Source organism: Manihot esculenta, chromosome 13, assembly GCF_001659605.2.
Source record: "Manihot esculenta cultivar AM560-2 chromosome 13, M.esculenta_v8, whole genome shotgun sequence".
NCBI lineage: Eukaryota > Viridiplantae > Streptophyta > Magnoliopsida > Malpighiales > Euphorbiaceae > Manihot > Manihot esculenta.
This window is the reverse complement of record NC_035173.2, coordinates 1564887-1585562: the sequence shown is the minus strand read 5'-3', so window position 1 is coordinate 1585562 and position 20676 is coordinate 1564887. Positions and strand designations below refer to the sequence as shown.

General features: G+C 32.1%; 4 protein-coding genes across 5 annotated transcripts; 2 read left to right on the top strand and 2 right to left on the bottom strand.

Moving 5' to 3' along the window:
• The first annotated feature begins 1689 nt into the window (after positions 1-1689).
• On the top strand, positions 1690-3989 carry LOC110629658 (cytochrome P450 78A5). The gene is made up of 2 exons (XM_021776734.2): positions 1690-2721; positions 3175-3989. Exons 1-2 carry the CDS (start codon positions 1786-1788, stop codon positions 3784-3786), a joined length of 1548 nt encoding a protein of 515 aa, XP_021632426.1. The 5' UTR covers positions 1690-1785; the 3' UTR covers positions 3787-3989.
• Positions 3990-11079: 7090 nt separating this feature from the next.
• LOC110630020 (REF/SRPP-like protein At1g67360) lies at positions 11080-12621 on the top strand. Its single transcript, XM_021777309.2, has 3 exons — positions 11080-11239; positions 11322-11552; positions 11991-12621. The coding sequence occupies exons 1-3, from the start codon at positions 11132-11134 to the stop codon at positions 12435-12437; spliced, it is 786 nt and encodes a 261-aa protein (XP_021633001.1). The 5' UTR covers positions 11080-11131; the 3' UTR covers positions 12438-12621.
• A 317-nt stretch (positions 12622-12938) lies between these two features.
• Positions 12939-14656, bottom strand: LOC110630021. 2 transcript variants are annotated; one of them, XM_021777312.1, is made up of 3 exons: positions 14606-14656; positions 14177-14474; positions 12939-13159 (listed from the first exon to the last, which is right to left on the bottom strand). In XM_021777312.1, exon 2 carries the CDS (start codon positions 14458-14460, stop codon positions 14185-14187), a length of 276 nt encoding a protein of 91 aa, XP_021633004.1. In that variant the 5' UTR covers positions 14461-14474; positions 14606-14656; the 3' UTR covers positions 12939-13159; positions 14177-14184. The 2 variants fall into 2 exon arrangements, with proteins under 2 accessions (XP_021633004.1, XP_021633002.1); XM_021777310.2 differs by lacking the exon at positions 14606-14656 and having other exon boundaries at positions 14177-14572.
• A 2471-nt stretch (positions 14657-17127) lies between these two features.
• Positions 17128-19105, bottom strand: LOC110629008 (F-box protein At1g67340). Its single transcript, XM_021775843.2, has 3 exons — positions 18735-19105; positions 18358-18520; positions 17128-18240 (listed from the first exon to the last, which is right to left on the bottom strand). Exons 1-3 carry the CDS (start codon positions 18995-18997, stop codon positions 17521-17523), a joined length of 1146 nt encoding a protein of 381 aa, XP_021631535.1. The 5' UTR covers positions 18998-19105; the 3' UTR covers positions 17128-17520.
• Between the last annotated feature and the right edge of the window lie 1571 nt (positions 19106-20676).

The window sequence follows — 20676 nt, the reverse complement described above, 5'->3', positions numbered from 1 at the left end:
GCTCTTTCTGTTGATTTTTTTTTTTTTTACCTTTCCTTTTGAGTTCCATCTATGGAGAGGTGGCGGTGGTGCCCATCTGAATTATGCATGCAACCCATAGCCTTCCCATTTCTGACACTTAACCTCCTCAAGGACTGCCCATCCCATTATTGGTTTCATGTCCTTAAATTTTTTTTTTTCAGAAAAAATTACTCTAATTTTCTGCAAGTAAATAAACCCTAATTTTTTTAAGGAATACTAAAATTCTATTTATTTAGTTTTTCTTAATTTTCTAAAAATTAAAACTCTCACTTCTATACTTTATTATAAAAAATTCACCGACTTGAATTATTCTTAATCCTTTTAACTTGATCCAATGTCGTGGGAATCTTAATAACTGCAAACCAAGGAATGCGGCTTGATTTGTCTACCTTTAGTTCATTATGCATTAAGTCAATGGTAAAGCATGAATAAAGTTTTTTAATACTAAATTAAACAAGAATTATATAATATAGAAATTTTTGCACGCAGTACAAATTAATTTATACATCCAATCAATTAAAAGTTAGAATTTCATATTAATACATGGATCCTATTATAGTTTAAATAAAAAAATTTTAATACTATGTAATATCTGTGGTTTTTTTGTTTTAAAAAAAAATTTCGACGCAAGTTTCTCTCTGTGGTCCATTTGTAACTCAATGGTCTCGCTTTTTCATCTTTCTTAAACCTAATTTCTTTTTTTTCATTCCCATGGAAGACGATCTACGTCAATTGACTATCGATGAAAAAGAAAATGTTGTCCCTGTTAAGAGATTCATAGATATTCTGATCATCACTTATAATTTCTGTATGGTGGAGATGTTTCTCACATATAATTCAATCAATTTTCAAAATATGCAGGTCTCTTTGGTAAATTTATGGCGGTAATCCTCAGACAGTTATTGCATTGAAGGATTTGGTTCTAGTTACATTCCAGAAATATTATTTTTTATGAAAACAAAATCTTTTAGTTCTCGTATGAAATTTTTTCATAATTTTTTACATTTTGACGGTTGTTTTTGAGTCAATAGACAAAGATTGGGAAGAGGTTTTTCATTAATGTGGAAGAGTCATGGGTCGTGGTTGGCTTTTCTCCAAATTTTATTAATTTGGTTATTTTGGAAGGTAATGTTCAATGGAGGTTTATTAGTTATTATGAGTTTCCGTAATCGCAACGACAACGTGAATCTTGGAATCTTATTCGAGTTTTATCTCGTAGAATCTCTCTTCCGTGATTTTGTTCAAGAGACTTTAATGATTTATGTTAAAGAGATGAGAAAAAAGAAAGTATTTTTGTCAAATTATTTTATGTAGAAATTTAATTTTAAATGATTACAAATTTTTGTTAGACTTTAGAATTCATATTTCTGTTAGATGGATTCGTCGTAATGCTAGTTTAACTGCTCATACTTAGGCTAAAGAATCTACTCTATCAGATATAATCGTCTCTCTGTTTGGGATAATATCCCTTTTTGTTTGACAAAATTTTATTAATACATTCAGTAGTTTTATTTTTAAAAAAATTATATATAAGTCACTCTTTATATATTTATGTAATTGCTTAGCTCATGACCAGGAGTGATGAGTATGGTTAATTAACCACTAAGCAAAGTTGGCAAGTAACCACGCTTAACCCACCCAATTACTACTATATATACGCTTACAAATCAAACCCCCCATGCAATTCCCCCATGACAAACGTCCATATATCACTTTAGTTCACTACTAGAAAAATCCTTAAGCAATTTTCCTTAGCTTCTTTCAATGAAGACTGCTTCCATAATCTACCTCTCTTTTCTTATCTTTTGTTTAGCAACCGCACAACAAACACCATGGCCTATCACTCTTCTTATTTTCTCTTTCTTTGCTTTCTCTTTGAACTACTGGTTAGTTCCTGGAGGCTTTGCATGGAGAAACCACCATTTTCGTCAAAAACTTAGTGGTCCATCTGGTTGGCCCATACTAGGTATCTTACCTCAAATGGGTTCACTTGCTCATCGCAAATTGGCTGCCATGGCTAGCTCGTTAAATGCAACCAGGCTTATGGCGTTCAGTTTAGGCACAACTCGTGTTGTCATTAGTAGCCATCCAGAAACAGCCAAGGAAATCCTTTCTGGGTCTTCTTTCAGTGACCGTCCTATAAAGGAATCAGCTCGTTTATTGATGTTTGAACGTGCCATTGGTTTTGCTCCCGCTGGGAATTACTGGAGAAACCTACGTAGAATTGCTGCAAATTACATGTTTTCTCCTAGGAGAATCTCTACACTAGAGCCGCTAAGGCAACGTTTGGCTGATGAAATGGCGGTGGAAATAAGAAAGGAGATGGAGGAGAAAGGGATTGTGGTCTTAAGAGGGATATTACAAAAGGGTTCTTTAAGCAATGTACTGGAGAGCGTGTTTGGGATCAGTTACTCCTGTTCTGAGAAGGAGGAGCTATTAAGCGCCATGGTTAAAGAAGGATATGAGTTGATTACAAAGTTTAATTTGGAAGACTATTTTCCTCTAAAGTTTTTGGACTTTTATGGGGTGAAGAGAAGATGCCATGAATTAGCTGGTAAAGTTAGAAGCGTTGTGGGTGGAATTGTGAGAGAAAGAAAAGCAGCTGAGGACTTGAATATTGGAAGTGACTTTCTTAGTGCTTTGCTTTCTTTACCTGAAGAGGAGCAGCTAAGTGAATCTGATATGGTTCCTGTTCTGTGGGTAAGGACTTTCCCCTTCAGCACACAACTTTTTTTTCACAATTCAGCCTTAATAAATGTCTTTCTCTGCTTGTGTAGCCATTGAGATCACTGAATAGCTAGCTGTACTGATTAAAAAATAGGCAGTCTTAATATATCATATATTCTATCAGAGCAGAGTTTTCTTTTCTTCACTATCCCTCCACTTATAACTCTTTTCTCCAATTATTCCCACTTTGTTCAAATTCTTCCTCACATGGTAGACGGATTCTTTAAATCATTTTCTCTAAGCTTTCCTTGTTTATTTCTAATATGTCTCTTTATCCCTTAAAAGTTTATGCAATGCCCAACCCACTTCCCATTTGATTGTTAGCTGGCTCTATATATTAGGTTGTAGGATATTTGAATTTTTTTTTTTTTTTCTCTTTGAAAACAATGGATAAGGCAAGTTTACATTTATTGAGCCCTTCAACAGGAGACGATATTCCGGGGAACAGACACAGTAGCCATTCTTCTGGAGTGGATTATGGCTAGAATAGTTATGCACCAAGAAATCCAAGAGCGAGCTCAGCAAGAGCTAGACACCTGCATTGGCTTCAACAGGCAACTTCAAGATTCTGACGTCCCTAATCTTCCCTATCTCCAAGCAATAGTTAAAGAAGTACTAAGAATGCACCCTCCTGGCCCCCTACTCTCCTGGGCTCGCCTCGCCGTCGAAGATGTCCACGTAGACAAAATCTTCATCCCAGCTGGCACCACGGCAATGGTCAACATGTGGGCGATAACCCACGATCCATCCATCTGGAAGGACCCATTGGAGTTCAACCCGAGTCGGTTCTTGGAGGAGGACGTGCCAATAATGGGTTCAGACCTAAGGCTTGCACCATTTGGGTCAGGTCGTAGAGTGTGTCCAGGGAAGGCATTAGGATTAGCCACGGTGCACCTCTGGCTGGGGCGGCTTTTACAGCGATACAAATGGCTACCGGCACAGCCAATAGATTTGTCCGAGTGCTTGAAGCTCTCCCTTGAAATGAAAAAACCATTAGCTTGTTACGTGGTTGATCGATGGAGCAAAACGATGCCGTGAGAGTGTTATGATGAAACAAGTAACTAAGTGTGGTAACATGGAGTAATAGTAAAGGTCGTACGTGTGCACTTGGTCTTAAAGTTTGTGTAATAAACATATTGAAGCGGGTCAAATCAAAGCAAAGCTTGTATTAATGATGGCCAGCTTATCTCTAATTATGTTTCAATGTCTTCTTTATAATATTAATCACTCTTGTTATGTTAGATAATTTTTATTTACAGTGGACTTATGAATCTGATATATGAAATTTTATATAAATTTATTATTTTATCAGAATTTAATTTAATATAATTCTTTTCTCTTAAAATTTTTGTTTAAAATAAAAAAATTTAACTTAAAAAGATTTTATTTATGTATAGAAATGAAATCATAAATATTATTTAAAATTTTCTTTAATAAAATCATTCGTACTAAAATAAATTATGTAAACTCAATTTAGATAAATATTTTTTATTGTTATGAATTAGAGTTAATAGAGAAAAAACAATGTAATTTTAATTTTATTACAATTACTTCCTATATTTTTTTAATTAAAATTTAATATTTTAAAGTTGCTCCAATTATTTTTGCCGTTAAAAACCAATGTCATTAGCTATGTGAATGCCAAGTTGCTCTAATTTTACTTTATCGTTACTTCTGCAGTTAAAAATTAATGTCACTAGCCCTCTGAATGCCAAGTTAACATTGTCATGATAAAATTGATAATAATTTAAAATTTTAAAGTAAAATTATAATAAAATTAAAAGTATAAAATTTTTTATTAATTATTTATTTTATTAATTTTTTAAATTTACTCTAAATATTAGTATAATTACAAAAAAGTAGTGGATTAATATTATACTTGAAAGTTAAAAGAATAATTTAAAAAACAATATTCTAAAAAATTATTTTATTATTTTATTATTTTTAATATTTTCAAATTGAATCATGTTAAATATTATTTTAAATTATTTTTTAGTGTTTTATAATTAATATATTTAATAAGATTATTTTCTCGATAGTTTTAAAAGTCATGTTAAATAGTGAGTATATTAGAAAGTTTATAATAATTTTAATTAAAATAAGATCAAGATAAATTATTATTATTATAAAAATTGATAAAAATAAAAATAAAATTAAATAATAATAATAATAATAGTAATTTTTAAATATATTTAATAGTATAAATTTGATAATTTTATAAGTTTTTAGGATATATTTAATCAGATATTAAAAAAATAGAGTTTAATTGACAAAAAATAAAAATATAAATTGAAATTATAATAAAAGTAAAGTAAATATTTTTTTACCGATTAATTTTAAATTTTGTTGATATAGTGTGGTGACATGACCGTTAATATGACAAGTAATTTTGTTATTTTTTTAATGATACAAATAAAAGCAGGTTGAAATAATTTTAAAAGGTTAGATTTTGATTGCTATGGTAATAGTAACTTATGGATGAAGACAGGAGATTACCACGCTAATTACCAATTAATTAATGAAAGCTAGACAACTTTTCAGTATTGCATAAGTGGAACGAATGCACTAACAAAATTCACCAGACAAGACATAATATTCATGAAAATGGATATATATTAAAAAAAATAGCAAATACTCATAGCAACATTTCACTTTTTAATGAATCGATCGATGAGAATAAAATTTAATTTCATCTCAATAAATTTAAAAATATTTATGGTTATATTAAAAAATAAAATTATACTGAAGTTATTTTTAAGACTGATCCATTAAAAATTTTCAGGTTAAAATTTCATTGTTAAAAAAAAAAATCCTGAACATTTGTCCTAAGAGATAGATGTGTGGGGGCAGGAACTTGTCTTAAGAGCTAATTAACGTAAACTTGTAATCATAGGTCAATTACTTGAAGATTCTTGTAATTATTATCAATCATAAAAAACATACCATATGGCTTTTTTATTTATTAATTTTCTTTTTTTACAAAAAAGTAAGTTAAAAAAGTCGTAGTTAGGTTTGTTGCCTTTGCTCGGCTGGCACTGGCAGCTATATAATTTTAATAAATAGTAAAGCCTCCCTCGTGAGAGTGGCTAATGCTATTGCTGTCAAAATTAGCTTGGGCTTCTGAGTTTATTATTTTTTTGCATGGATGGGAAGATGGTGAAAGCCATAATTGCTGTATACATGCATATCATGATAAAAGCTCCATGATGGCTTTATTTCAAAGTCATTAGATTCCTTTTCCTTCTGAAAGAAATCCAGCATTAGATTATTTTTGGTACTTACTGTTAGTGCTATTATTGAATCGACTTATGTTTATCAAAAACAAAACAAATTTTAAAAAGGAGATCATTATAAAAGAATCTTTATACCAAATATAAACAAATCTGCTATTGATTTTATTCTTCTTTTGGTTTTAATGATTTGTTTTTGTCTTTCTCTAAATTTTTTTCGATTAGCGTATCATATTTTAAAACGTGTGTATTTAAGTCGATTTCTTAGATATGGGTATATAAAATATATGTTTATTGATGACGATCAGATTTTAAGTGTTCAGACATTGGCTAAATCTTAAAAAATTTGGCTCCTAATTCTATTAGGACCTAATATTTGGGCCTACTCTTTATATAAGCTCATAATTTGGCTCGACATGCTGGATTGAGAGCTTGACGTATTGGCTTGAGAGCGAACTTGCATGTGGAGAACCTAGCCTTAGATATTTATTAGTTTCGTGGAAAAACAAATTATGTAATATTTGGAATCGTGTTCAAGTAACGTTGGATGAAATTAAATAACCGTTTAACGGTATAAAAGAAAGCAATACGTTCATACATGCGATCATCGTGATAATGATAAAAGGTATAAGTGCAGGATAATAATTACACAGAATTAAAAATTAAAAAAATAAAATAATAAAAAAAAATAAAAAGAGAGACTTACTAAAATACACGCCAAATCTCCCTTTTTATTAAATCTCAAACATAATTTATCAAAAGAAAAAATTCTCCTTAATATTTACAAGTATATCGCTAAAATAATAATAATCTATAACAACACGATAAATTATATTTATTCATGTAAAAAAATTAAAAATTAAGTTATCAACATTTTAAAATGTATCGTCCAAAATATCGTCTTAATAAAATAACAACACAATTATTTATAAAAATAATAATTTGACAACGTTGTAGGTAAATAATTTTTAGCAGACGTACATATTGGGTTGGCTATGATTATTAAAATCCGACAGAACCTAATCTCATAGTTTAGTCTTCTCTATTCTCTAATACTATAATATTGTGGGTTTGGACAAATCATGCTCCTTAAACTTTGTACATAATGGTGAAGATATTTTAAGGCATTACAGCTAAAGTTTAGGCTTTTAAAGATACAAATCTCTAATTGTTTTCCTTTTGCTTTTTCTCTATATCCTTACAGCTAGAAAGGTCCTGACCTTTAGCCTTTTTAAACCTTTCACACGCACACTCCTTCAATTAAATTTTAAAACGCATGCAAATGCTCCACAAACGGCAACGGGTCCCACCTCATAGCATCTCTGGAAGTGAAACGTCGTGACGTTTCCATCTCTCATTGGCCCACTGGTGGCTGCTTGTACATAAAGGAGATTAGGGAGATTGGCTAACATGCTTTGCAAGCTGTCCCAGGTTTGTCAATGTTTGATTTGCAGGTGATTAATTAATTGTGGAATTTGAGATATTTGGAGAGTTTAATTATATTTTAATTTATTTTTTTAAAGAAATGTTTTTTTTTAATTAGAGGTTAGAGGTTTCTCATCCACTCAATTTAGATTTTCAAAGTGTTTAAAGAGTAATTTAATTAGGGCATCATGGGTTGATAAGTTATGGATATTAATAATTGCATGATTGCGCCCTCACCTGCAGCTTTTGCACAATAATGAAGATTTTTAAAAAGACAAGTGCCATGGTTCGATCCATCTCACGTACTACATATCCGTCTCTGGATGAGTTTGGATTAGTTGTTTCTGATTGCAAGAATACTATACGATCTCATGGTAACATTCATGTTTGTTGGGTACGGTGTTCATAAAATAGAGCCGCCCATTTATTAACTAGAGAGTCTATTCATCATGGTAGATTCAAGATTTGGATTGATATTTCTGATTGTCTTTTAGATTATTATTTTACAAGATAAATAAAAATTTTTTTGATTCAATAAAATAAATATTTATTAAAATTACTTTATTTTTTGAAGAGATTGATTTGATACAAATGAAATTTAATTTTAATTTAATAAATTAAAAATATCTATTGTTATATTAAAAGAAAATTTTTTCTTGTAGAAAAATTAAAATAACAAAACTAAAGTGCTTAATTTCTGCTGGCGTGCTTTAGTTAATGTAGTTCCTTGCCTCTCTTTGCTTCAGTCCAGGAGAGTTCCGGTTGATTCGATGTGTCTGTTGTGTCATGAGGCTCCTGAGACTATCCTACATATTCTTGTTCAGTGTCCTTTTGCCCGCAGTTGCTGGTTGAGTTCGCCTTTGGGTTGGCCTGCTTTCTCCGCTGCCTCTCTTAGGGAGTGGTTCTCTTTAGCCTTCCTTACTGCTTCTGCGGAGAATGCTTCCCTTATTCTAATGATATGTTGGGCTTTGTGGCATAACAGAAATAATGTTGTTTGGAAAGCTCAGGGTCGAACTGCGAGTGGTGTGTTCTTCATGGCACTGAATTTTTTGCAGCAATAGAGGGGGGCCTGTTCTGATTCTACCAGCTGCACCAATGTTGTATCGGCTTTGACTGTTTGGTCTCCTCCACCGCAGGGTTGTATTAAGGTTAATATTGACGCCTCTTTAAACTCACAACGAAGTTCGCTAGGCTTTGACTGTGTAGTCCGAGATGCTAATGGTAAATTTATAGCGGCTAAAACAGGCTGTTTTTGCAGTCAGATGGAGGTTAAGTGTGCTGAGGCAGTGGCTTTTCGAGAGGCATTGAGCTGGATTAAAGAGTGCAGATGGGATCGAGTCATTTTCGAATCGGATGCTCAGGTTCTTATTGTGTCCATTAACAATGCTTCATTAGATGATTTATCACCTTTTGGTCTTTTGGTTCAAGATTGTAAATTGCTTTTATTCAGTTATGAGGAAGCAAGATGTGCTTTTATTCATAGGTCTGCGAATGATGTCGCTCATGTTCTAGCAACATCAGTTCATTCTGAGTCAGGTCAAGGAGTTTGGGTTCATGTCCCTCCTCCTCATATAGTTTCCTTGATCGCTTTGAGTTAATAATATTTTTTTCATTTTAAAAAAAAAAAAAAAACTGCATTTAAATTATTTTTATTAACAGCATCTAAAATAATATTCTTTAAAAAAAAACACTTTTTATCATTTAAACTACCATTTCAAACAAACTCTAAATCTTGCTTTGCTCTTAAAGGGATTTTTGAAATTCGAATATTAAAAATACATTATTAAGAGGGATAGTTATGAATCTTGGGTTAATCTTTTGTAAAATAAATACTAAACAGTACCTTAATAATTTTTTTTAAAAAAAATGGAAAAAATGAATTTTAAAATTCAAACAGGGGGAGTGTTGCATTACATATGCAATATGTTGGATTGGTTAAATTTGTTTTAGATAGTTTCTTGTATTTTGGATTCTTAGAATGTTATCTACAATTTTCAATTACGTACTATTATTCACATTTGAAGAAATTTTAACCAAAATCGAAATTCAGTACGAGAGTAAGCTATGTCCATCAGATGATAGTTTTATACTGCAGAACTTTTGGGTCAATTAGAAAGCCCACACTTAGCATGAAAAGAAAATTGGGCTTTCAACTTTTAATTCTAAAGGGTCCAAATGAACCCGGCTTGAACATAGCGGGACTGGGGAGGATTTGGTTGCCATTGATCCATTTTAATCCCTTTTCTTTTGAAAGTTTCATTTTAATACAGTAATCATTGAATTAAAACCTACCCACTAAACAGCTAGGTTGGAAATTTGATGGTGGTTGGCAAATGTCTTTCTGGAAAGCCAGATATCTCTAGGAGATGAGCCAATGACCTTTGTCTCACCAAAACTACGTAAACAAGGATTACACAAATTCAGGATGAAGATGATAAGTTTGCCCTCTTCCCAATCATAATTGTTTTAGTAATTATTGACTGATTGAATAGTTGTTAACTAAATACTAATAAGCATTATATTTTATAATTCATTATATATTTATTTTACTTATTGTAGATAGTGTCTTTGGATTCATGCCCTAGATTTTAAATTTTTATATTTTAAAATTGTATCTAAAATTAAAATATCCCTTTTAATTAATAAAATCATTTTTAAATAAAATACATGTGAATATTCAGTCATTTATATTTATTAGATTGAAGATAATATTAAATTTGTTTCATATAAATGTTTTTTTTTAAATATTTTACTCATTTTTTAAAGTTTGAAACACTCAAAAATATTTTGTTAATTAAAAAATTAAACAATTCTTAAGGATTGACAATTTTATTGACACCACTAAATTTATATATAATAATTTTTTTTTATTGTTTAACATTGCAACTAATAATGGAAAATAATTTTAAAAAATGTGTTCTATATTTTTCATATACAAATTATTTATAAAACCTATGTTTTAAATAATATAGCTACCACTACTATTTCAAATCCGTTTTAAGTGTTTATATTTATTTTAAATTTAATTTGATTCAAAAATTTAATTTTTCAAAAATTTTCTTGCGAAAATATTAAATCTACATCAAAATCTATGAACCTAAATCTATAAATTCAAATACAATATAGAATCATGAGCTTATTAATTTTAATTTTTTAATTCACTAATTATAAGTTTATATAATAAAAACACCTTATGTGGAAGACAGAAAATTCGATAATATAAAATGTATGATTTAGAGAAATAATTTAGATGCAAAAGGTTAATATACAAATTTATAATTTTTTGTTTTCATTTTAGATTATGTGAGAGAATGGGGAAAATTTTCCATATTTTTTCTTTAAATTGTAAAAAATCTGTGAAGGTAAAAAATAATAAAAATTAGTAAAAAATAATATTTTTAAGATTTATTAAAAATAAACATTGACTTTGTGCAAACTCAAATTATTTGAATATAAAATCCAAAATATAACTTTAAAATTACCTCCCAGTTGAGATAACTTCCAACTTCATTCTTGCCACGTGTTTTTCTGGAAACCTCTACTTTCTTCTCGAGAAACAGTCTCCAGGCCCCACTCTACTGATTTCCCACCTCAGAGATTTATAATAAGGACCCACCAAACTCCCCCGAGAGATCTCCTTATGACCGTTCGATCATTCCTACGGCTCAGATTCACTATCAGCTCCCAACTCTCAATTCGTCCATTTCTACATAAAGCAGCTCAGCCGGATGCCCCGAGATTTCAGTTACAAGCCATTGGAAGAAGAAGAAGAAGAAGAAGCTGAAAAGAAACGCAGAGAAAGCAGATTAATTCCCTCCCCGTTTCTACGCTTTAGGGTCTTTGATACTTGATCTTTTTTTCTCTTATTTTTTGAAGTTTTGATTTGTGGCTGAGCTAAAAATCGATCTTTGGTTGAAGATGGAGATCGAGAAGAAGAATCCAGATTTGAAGCGCTTAGGTTTCGTGAGGATTGCTGCTATTCAGGCTCTGGTGTGCGTTTCGAATCTATATGATTACGCGAAGCAGAACTTGGGGCCATTGAGATCTACGGTTGGGACCGTCGAGAGTGCTGTAACCACCGTTGTGAGCCCAGTCTACCGGAAATTCAAGGACTTGCCCGATGAGCTTCTTTTATATCTTGATAATAAGGTAATTAAGAGAATAATTCTTGTGTTTGGTTCCTTTGGCTTCTAGCGCATTCTCAAATTACAAGGAGTTGGTTTGGATCTATTGTTCTTATTTGATCAGTTTTCGAGTCTTGAGCTGCTCTGCATTGAAACGAAATGTGCTACTAGTTGAACATTTGAGCTGCATTTGGGTTGGAATTGAATCTATAATATATCTACAACTAATTCTAAGTTCTCTAGCAAATCCATCTGGAATTTCTCGAGGATGATATGTTCTCTCTTGTATTTAATTCCTAGCTTTAACCTTATAAGCTATTCAATAAATTATAGGTCAATATATAGCATAAGAATGGTTGTTTTGGATTTTGTTTGAAACGAGATAAAAGAGTCGTTGTGATATTAGTTTCGTCCTTGGCTTTCTGCCATTGAATCACAGCTAATCAACTGTTTATTGCTGCAGGTAGACGAAGGTACAAGAAAGTTTGATAAGAATGCTCCACCTGTGGCTAAGCAAGCTGTGAGTCAGGCCCATAGCTGGTTACAGATAGCATCAGAGAAAGCTCAAGAACTTGTGAATGAGGCTCGCGTTGGAGGGCCGCGTGCTGCTGTGCGTTATGCAACTTCAGAGTTCAAGCGCTTGGCCCTCACCCAATCCGTAAAGGCATGGATCAAACTCAATGAGTTCCCTGTGGTTCACACAGTTGCAGACATGGCCGTTCCCACAGCTGCACACTGGTCGGAGAAGTACAATCATCTCGTCAAGGGCATGGCCGAGAAGGGTTATACAGTTTTTGGTTATGTGCCACTGGTTCCAATTGATGATATAGCCAAGGCATATAAGCAAGGTAAAGCAGAGAAGAAAGCGAATGAAACTGCACATAAGTCTGATTCCTCGGATTCGGATTAGAAGGTTGCTTCGTAGTCTTTAATAGGTTTGGTTAATCTAGCAGTCGCAGAATGTTTGGGACTTCTTAATGGGGTTGTGGATGTGAATGATTAGTAAAATACTTTCTTGCGCTTTTTCTCGGACAAAAATTGTGTTTCTACTTCGTAATCGGACTGGCCTAATTGATGCAAGCTCCTTTTTAACATTTTGGAAACTCTTGAATGCTCCTCTTATTGGAAGTTGAACTCATTTAAATACGTATACCAATTCAATATATTTCATTTTGATAATTATAATGATTTAAGCTACACTAAAACTATATTAAATTAATATTAATTATAACTATACTAACATTTAATTACAGTTAGAAATATATTAGGCCATGACAATTTTCTTTTCTGAACGTATAATAAAATTATTTCTCAAGAACTATCAAACACATCATGTCTAATAGAGGCTGGTTAATAATGTCGAATGGAGACCTGTTCGCTTAACTCAGGTCGAGGCAGAGGGCTAGAAGGATGGTCTACACGCTTAACAGATTTTACTCCAAACCACAGGTTTACTCCACAAGACAAGTCACAATGGACAGATTATTCAAAAAAGTGAACTAGTCTGGAATATTCAAGATTATTACATACCAGCTGACAAATTATGCAGGAAACAAATTACAAACAATGCAGCTTTCAATTCTACTTCAAAAGAAATCTCCATATCAAACTGGGTAGCGGTTACTAAGCCCTCTGCATCAGAGAAACATAAGTAACAGTCACTAATAAGTAATCCCGATGAACAATATGAATTACCATATTTGCTAACTTTTTCTTCTAACTTTGGATAAAATATCAGTTTATTTATCTGGTGATTGAGAGTTTTATTCACATTCACCAACAATAAATTTTGAAGCTCTTGAATATCTGATGAAGCTATACAACATGCAAAATTAAGGATCCAGTTCAAAGCCAAAAACTTTTCTCAGGATTCAGGAATGGCAATATGAAAAATTGATCACAGAGCATGGAAACATAGATAAACAATAAACAGGTAGTGCATCCATATATCCATCTCAATGTTGCACCGATCATTAAGTTGCTATGACAATTACTAAAAACGAGACAAATGGGCAATTTGCTTCAGTTTCTGCAAGCAAGTCGTTACAACAAACATCATACACAGAACATCAATCCTAACAAATAACCTAACCATACTGGCATGATTAGCCCATCAAAGCTAACCATGTCTGAGATGATCAAATATTAATAATTAAGAGGCTAGACAAAAACTGGAATTGTTTCAAGTGGATCTCTGTTATTGGGAACAATTGCATATGAGATGATGTACCATTTTAGGCATAAAGTACCTTGTTATGAAATAAAGATAGACAACATCGATGCAAGTAGAAATGTTTCTTGGTAACAAAATATAATGCAGCATATTTTCAGGCCTCAAAACCTTCAGAAACAAAGCTCAACTATTGGAATACAAATATAATGAAATTTAATGATCTGACAAACAAATATTAATAAAGACTCGGTATTGTTGATTCTCCTATTAACCAAAACTCTGGCAAATTCATACACTGTACGACTTTGAAAGAGATAATAGAGGGGCACAGAAACGACCCACAAGCCAAAAACACGGTACCATCTTCATCCAGTATCCTAGCACTTAACACAAGAATTGATAGGGAAAAAACATCAAATCATACAAATCATCGTATAAATCATTTCAATTCAAATCAAATCAAAGAAAAAACTAACCTCGATGCTCATTTAGGGGAGCCATAGCTGTCTTGGAGGAGGTCATCATAGGGGTCCCTCCGGCCCGGCACCTGGCTAATCTGAGCATCCCAAGCGAGCTGAGAATTGTGGCGCTCGAATGTCCAGAATCCATAAGGGCGAAGAGGGTAACTCCACATCTCCTTCGTCTTGTTGCATCGGTCCTTTACAGCATAAACGTGCTCCCTGAACTTGCGATCCCTCTCCTTCGGATCCTCCATTAACCTCAAAATCAAATTCTCAGCGAATTCCATGATAAATCCCATCTTTTGAAAGAACCCTAGAATGTCAAAACGAAGAAACTAAGAGTGAAAATCCCGAAAAGTTTTCCAATCAGCCCCCAAATCGATTAGGTGATTTCATATAATATAATATGTGGCAATCAGTGAATATGGACACAGTTGAGCGTACCTGTTCACTGTTCAGAGCATAGAACTCGCGAAGCAGAGAAGTGCGCATATAGCTGTGACTGCGAACAATAGCAGTTGTTGACTAGGGCGGAGAAATGGGCTACGCCTATTCGATTGTAACAAATGGGCGTAGCCCCTCCCTTGATGGGCTCATTTCAGGGCCTTATTTTATGGGCTCAGACCCACTAAGAAAATCTGGCATGCAGCCTTGCCCTTTAAACCAGCCAATATTTTTGGTTTTACTAAAAAAAATTCGACAAAACTGAATCGAACCAATTAGTTAGCAATAATATATTATTTTTAATAATATAAAAAATCAGATATATCTAAAATTAAAATATTTTAATTAAATTTTAAAATATAAAAAGAAAATGTGAAAAATAAAAAAGTTTTATTTTAAATGATATGAATAACTATATGAAAATAATTTACATATTTTAATCATATTGGTTATAAAAATACAAGTATCCAAGAAGCATGGTTATGTAGATAAATTCAGAAACAATTCTATATTTTAGGTTCTCTTTTTCTAGCCTTGGATGCTTTGTTCTCTTCTTGTTTAGAATAAGAATTCCACTTTAATTCTACCTTTTCTCTTATTGAACAAAATCCTAATTGTAAACCCAATAAGCAAATAAATGAATATTTAGCATATAATGATAAGCTTTTTAAATCTACTCGAGAAATTCTAGATTAAGGACTTTACTTTAATTGAGTTGTTGACATTAAATCATTTAATTCCTAAATCTCCAAACCATCTCTATCAATTTAGGGTTTTAAAACACACTTGTGCATTAACTAATGACAACACAAGAAGGACACTTACTTTATGTTATAGATAAAAGGTTAGGTTTATAGAACTCTTGAATTTTTATTCTTCTTGCAAATTGGTGATAAGATTCCAATTCTTTTTTTCTTTTTTCGTTCCTTTTCCACTTTTATTTATATGGTTAGGTTTACAAGATTCTCATATTTTTAATCTTTTCTAAATTGTTTTATAGAAAAAAAACTCAATTTCATATACAAATAAATCGAATCACATTTATACTAAAATTATGTTTGATAATATTAATTATTTAACTAACAATTAATTATTTTAGTAGTAATTAACTGAATTTTATAAGAAATATTTTTTATAATCTACTTTAATTTGTAAAATATTAATATTTTAATAAAATAAAAATATTAAATATTATTACCGAACAGAATTAATATATAAAAATATTTGATTATGATGAGAGGGATATATAATAGGATTGAATTGGCTGAGTGGGTTGAAATGGTTGGTCAGGTTAGATGAATGAAGTACTAGTAAAGCAGAAACCAAAAATGTACTAGAAGAATAACATGAAGTCTGCTACACAAGAAATCAAATTAAATTTTCCTATCTCAGCTATGGATTTGGTAGTACATGTTTCCAAACACTAAAGCATTTTGGACCTGCTTTGAGCTAGATAGAATCCTTAACTCACGTCATTAAATGGGCTGGGCTGGGCTTGGACCACACCCTTTTTTACTGCACAGTTAATAATAATAATAATAACATACCCACCATAACATATATTTTTATGGGAATATTTTTGAATATTTTTACCTTTAATGCTTTTAATTTTAATTTTTTATTTTTAAATATGTCTTCCACTTTCAAAAAAAAGATCTCTATCCCACTACTCCCATTTGCTTTCCCTGTTTATTCAATTAAAAAAAAATTAATGGTCAATTTCTTTTTTACTTTTTTACAATAATTTTTTTTAAAAAAAGTTGAAATTGCAATGATTAATCACCCATGAAAGTGGCTTTCTAAGTTAGCCTGCCCTAAACATGTTTTGGCAAAATGATAAGTTTCGGTTTAAAGTTAATATCAATCCATAAATTTCTCCGAATCTGTATATATTTTTTTAAATAGGCGAGTACGGGCATTTGAAACTGAGATTACTTGCAAATTTCTCTAATTTTACAATAATTATATTTAAATCATTCAATTCCACCAGAGATCTACCCTATTTGAAACTGGGGACTAAATTTTGAGGGTTGAAATTTGACTTTTTGAACATTTAAGATATATGTGCAAATATATTAACTTCACCTCAAAGCTAAGCCAAACTCTCATGCAAATAACCAAAACAAAATGTTATTTTAGCCATTTCACATGGGGTGGTTTGCCCATTTATCTCATTCCCATACCTAATTTCGTCTTATTTGTCCCTCTAAAATCTTATATTTGCCACGCATAAAATATTTTTTTTTAAAACGTTTTTCACATATTTCAGCGTTTGAAATACTAAAAAATTTGATTAATTAAAAAAATTCATTTAAAAAGAAACTTCCTTTCAAATCTTATGAACGCCTCATATTCTATTTATATATATATCTTATTTTTTTACATTAAATTAAGAAACAAAAATAAAATGACTTTTAAAAAATAATTTTCATGAAAGATATTTTTAAAAAATATTTTTTAAATTATTTTCTACAATCACACAAAATTTGCCCGTAAAGATTCAACATGGGGAACGAAGAAAATTAAAGGAATTTGCCTCTTTTTGTTTTTCTAAACTTACCCATTTTAAGTTGACTATTTTACAGAAACGCATAAAATAAAATTATAAAAAACGCACCCTTGCCACTCGGCCACTACCCCGAGTCACCTGCACGTTCATGCAGCCGGTTAAGGACACATGCCCTACGGCCTAAGCCCCTCCCTACTCCATTTTCTACAATTTAAGTTAAAAGGGGAAAAACAAAAAAGTGCCCTCGATTTCTCCGATATGGTACTAAGAGGAACAAAACTTCCGCTGTTCGAGCCACAGTGAAAAAGGTAACTTCCGTCTTCAACATTTCCCATTTTCCAGCCGATAATTCTCAAAAAAATATCGTCCGCCGTTACCGTCAGTCTCCGTCGTTTACATTATTCAACTAGCTGTCGGCGACGGCGTTTTGGTTTCCCTCACCGTCCTCGTCGACCCACCGCTCCACGGGACTGCACTCCTCCTTATGCCTCATCTTCCAATCAAGCGCTTGGCACGCGCGTGAGCAGTAATTCACACCCCCACAAACGGAACATCTACGAAACTCGTGTTTTCTAGTCTCTGGTCTTCCGCAGCCGACGTGAGAACATAAACGGAGCCCCGAACCCGGTGTACCGCCCCGAGACGCGAACCACTCGACCATGAACTGGCTAGCTGGGTGTGCTTCTGGAGCCGGAACATTACACCCGAAATCGCTCAACAAGGGACATCCGGGACCATTCGCATGCCGATGGTTCGGATGAGCCGGTGGATTCCAATTAAGAAATGCGCGCGTATTTAGACCAGATTTGGGGTTAATTAGCACAGCGGCTAACTCCCGAGCGTTAGCTTGGACGAGGAATCGGCGTCCCTCGGGGACGTTTTGCCGGACGCCGTAACCGTCCTGGAGGCAGTGACCAAGTTCACGAAGGGCATCGATATGGCCAAGAAAAGCCGCTCTCGCGCACAGCGCCACTCCTGCGCGCAGGTCCTTATCGTTTTTGGAGCCGCCGCTGCCATTGAACTGTATAACCGCTAGAGAATATAGTGCCGGAGCGTGGGAACTAATCGCCGCCTTGGCCATTAAAGAAGCTCCGCTCCCTCGGTTTTGTAAACAGTAAAACCGAATCTGCAAACAACCCAAAAAATTAAAAAAATCAATACTTGGTTTTTAGTCTTCCTCTTCTATTAGCATAACTTCAATATAAAAATATCTTATACATAAAAAGTTTAAAAAAAGAATTACCATGCCAAGGGTGTAACAAGCTTCAACATTTCCGGCATCGGTACAGAGTTTCAAAAATCGGTGAGCGGAATCCGACCAGTTTTTGGCCTTAATAGCGAACGTTTTCTGAGAAGCTTTAGATAGTACAAGAGAATGAAGGCCTAACCCATTTAATCTCTTGCATCTGTTTCATTAAAAAGAGAAATAAACATGGTTAGATACCAAAATAGATCATTTCTTTATTTGCACGATCAATATCGAAAACTTCAATCGCGAGAACCCCAATTCTCAACGAATTTCTACAACCAGGAATTTCAATTTCCAGGAAAGGACAACGAAAATCCGCATCAGAAAAGGGATAGATAAAATATTTCAGAGTAAGGAGAAGAAACGCATACGTTATCAAAACGTTACTGAAATCCGAAGGACAAGAGGCCGAAGAGCTAAGCTTGCAGAGAATAGACAAGATAAGATCATCGGGCAAAGAATCAAACAAGTCAGTCTCCCCGGCAATCTCATGTGATAACTTCTGCCTTTTACGGGAAAGCATTTGTTCTCCGGCGGCAGTGGAGGTGGTGAAATATCCTCCGTTTCTTCTCTTAACTGACCTATTATCTATGTGATCATCTCCTGTAGGATAACAAAACCCTCTCCTTCTCATTTCTCTCGCTCTTCTCTTTCTAAATGGATTCGTTTAAGTCTCTCTATAGACTCTTGAGAAAGAAAGAGAGAAAAAGCGAAGTGAAACCTTATATAAAAGAGGGAAGCAAATAGACCAACAAAAACAACGACAGAGCCGAATTTATTAAAACCTAATTTAATTAATTAAAAAAATTAATTAAAAAAAAAAAAAAAAAAAAAAAAAAAACCAGAAGAAGAATAGGAGCCCACCCTGGGGCAGATAAGGAACTAACGCTTGTCTATTTACACTCTTACCCTTATGTTGTTGTTTTATCGGTCAAAAGGGTTTGACCCAGATCCGTCCGTTCGTCGTCGATTTTCTTTTTATTTTTAATTAGTGTTATTTTTATTTTACTTTTCTGCTGCAAAGAAGTTCCTCTAAGCCTTCTATGCGGTAGAAATAGTCTTTACTCCGCTCAGGATTTATATTAGAAATTAAAATTAGATTCGATTAATTCTTTCGGACCAAAACTATATATTTTCTTTGTAAATATAATAAAAAACTTTAATAATTAATTTAATTAAGCCAATAAGATAATTATTCTCTGTTTTGAAAACAGTTAAAATTAAACTACACAGAAAACTTCGACTGTGATATGGATTAATATTAAATAAAGGTGAGATTTTTTTTTTTTCGTCGAAAATAGAGGTGATATGGATTAGTATTAAAATAGAGATTTTATATGCAAATATAATACACGTGCAAGCTTTTGACGGTGAAGAAAACGGCCAAATATTAACAAATTTCAAGTAGCGAAGTTTTGAGCGTTTTCCAAAGGCCGTAACCATATATGAAATGAAAGGTCGAAAGAATGAATCAACGCTAACAGAGTTCAGTTACTCCTTTTTGTTTTTACTCGCGTAGCTACCTTAAGATTTTTTTTTTTTCTAATGTGCAGCTGCAAACTTCAATGTTTTCTTGAATTTTGTAAAAATTTAATTTAGTTAATTTATTTTATTGTTTAAAAAATATTATATAATTTTATTATTTATTTATATATAGAAATGAATGGTTTTGAATGGAATGTTGTTATCTTGTTAAAAGTAGATTTGTCCATTTTAAAATTTTATAATTTTACAATTTTTTATATTTATAATTAAAATAATTTAATTTTTAAATTTATTATAATTATAATAATTTTTTAAATTAATTTTAAAAATAAATTATATTTTAATCTATAAATTTTAATATAATTAACGAATTAATTTTTTTATTTTTAAAATTAAATTTTTATATTTTTATATTTTTATTTCATTTAAATTATAAGTTATTTCATCTTAAAATCTATTAAAATATATAAAAAAATATTTTAAATTTCATAAACACTCTTATTTAATCTATCTTTCTTTTTTCATTCTAATTCTCTCAAATCCCATAATCCTTCCTTTCAACATTCATCTCTCTCAAATTTCTATTCTTTATTTTTGCAATTTCCACAAATAGAATTATCATATTAGACAAAGCTCAAATAGCTAAATTTTATAAACTTTTCATCTCGCTCAAATATTATTTATAATAGTAGCAAAAATGATTTAATTGGATAAGGTATTTGAATAAATGGACGTAGTTGTTTTGTAATGTTTACTTTAACTGTAAAATATAAAATGAATTAAAAATAGTAAAAATTTTAAAAAAATTATAGATTTTGAATTCAGGAC

Coding starts and splice junctions, on each gene's coding strand:
- LOC110629658 (XM_021776734.2), top strand. CDS start 1,786: ATGAAGACTGCTTCCATAATCTACCTCTCTTTTCTTATCTTTTGTTTA. Junction 2,722..3,174: donor ATATGGTTCCTGTTCTGTGG/GTAAGGACTTTC, acceptor GCCCTTCAACAG/GAGACGATATTCCGGGGAAC.
- LOC110630020 (XM_021777309.2), top strand. CDS start 11,132: ATGCCCCGAGATTTCAGTTACAAGCCATTGGAAGAAGAAGAAGAAGAA. Junction 11,240..11,321: donor CCCCGTTTCTACGCTTTAGG/GTCTTTGATACT, acceptor CTTTGGTTGAAG/ATGGAGATCGAGAAGAAGAA. Junction 11,553..11,990: donor TTTTATATCTTGATAATAAG/GTAATTAAGAGA, acceptor TTATTGCTGCAG/GTAGACGAAGGTACAAGAAA.
- LOC110630021 (XM_021777312.1), bottom strand. CDS start 14,460: ATGGGATTTATCATGGAATTCGCTGAGAATTTGATTTTGAGGTTAATG.
- LOC110629008 (XM_021775843.2), bottom strand. CDS start 18,997: ATGAGAAGGAGAGGGTTTTGTTATCCTACAGGAGATGATCACATAGAT. Junction 18,521..18,734: donor TTCAGTAACGTTTTGATAAC/GTATGCGTTTCT, acceptor TTAATGAAACAG/ATGCAAGAGATTAAATGGGT. Junction 18,241..18,357: donor CTTGTTACACCCTTGGCATG/GTAATTCTTTTT, acceptor GGTTGTTTGCAG/ATTCGGTTTTACTGTTTACA.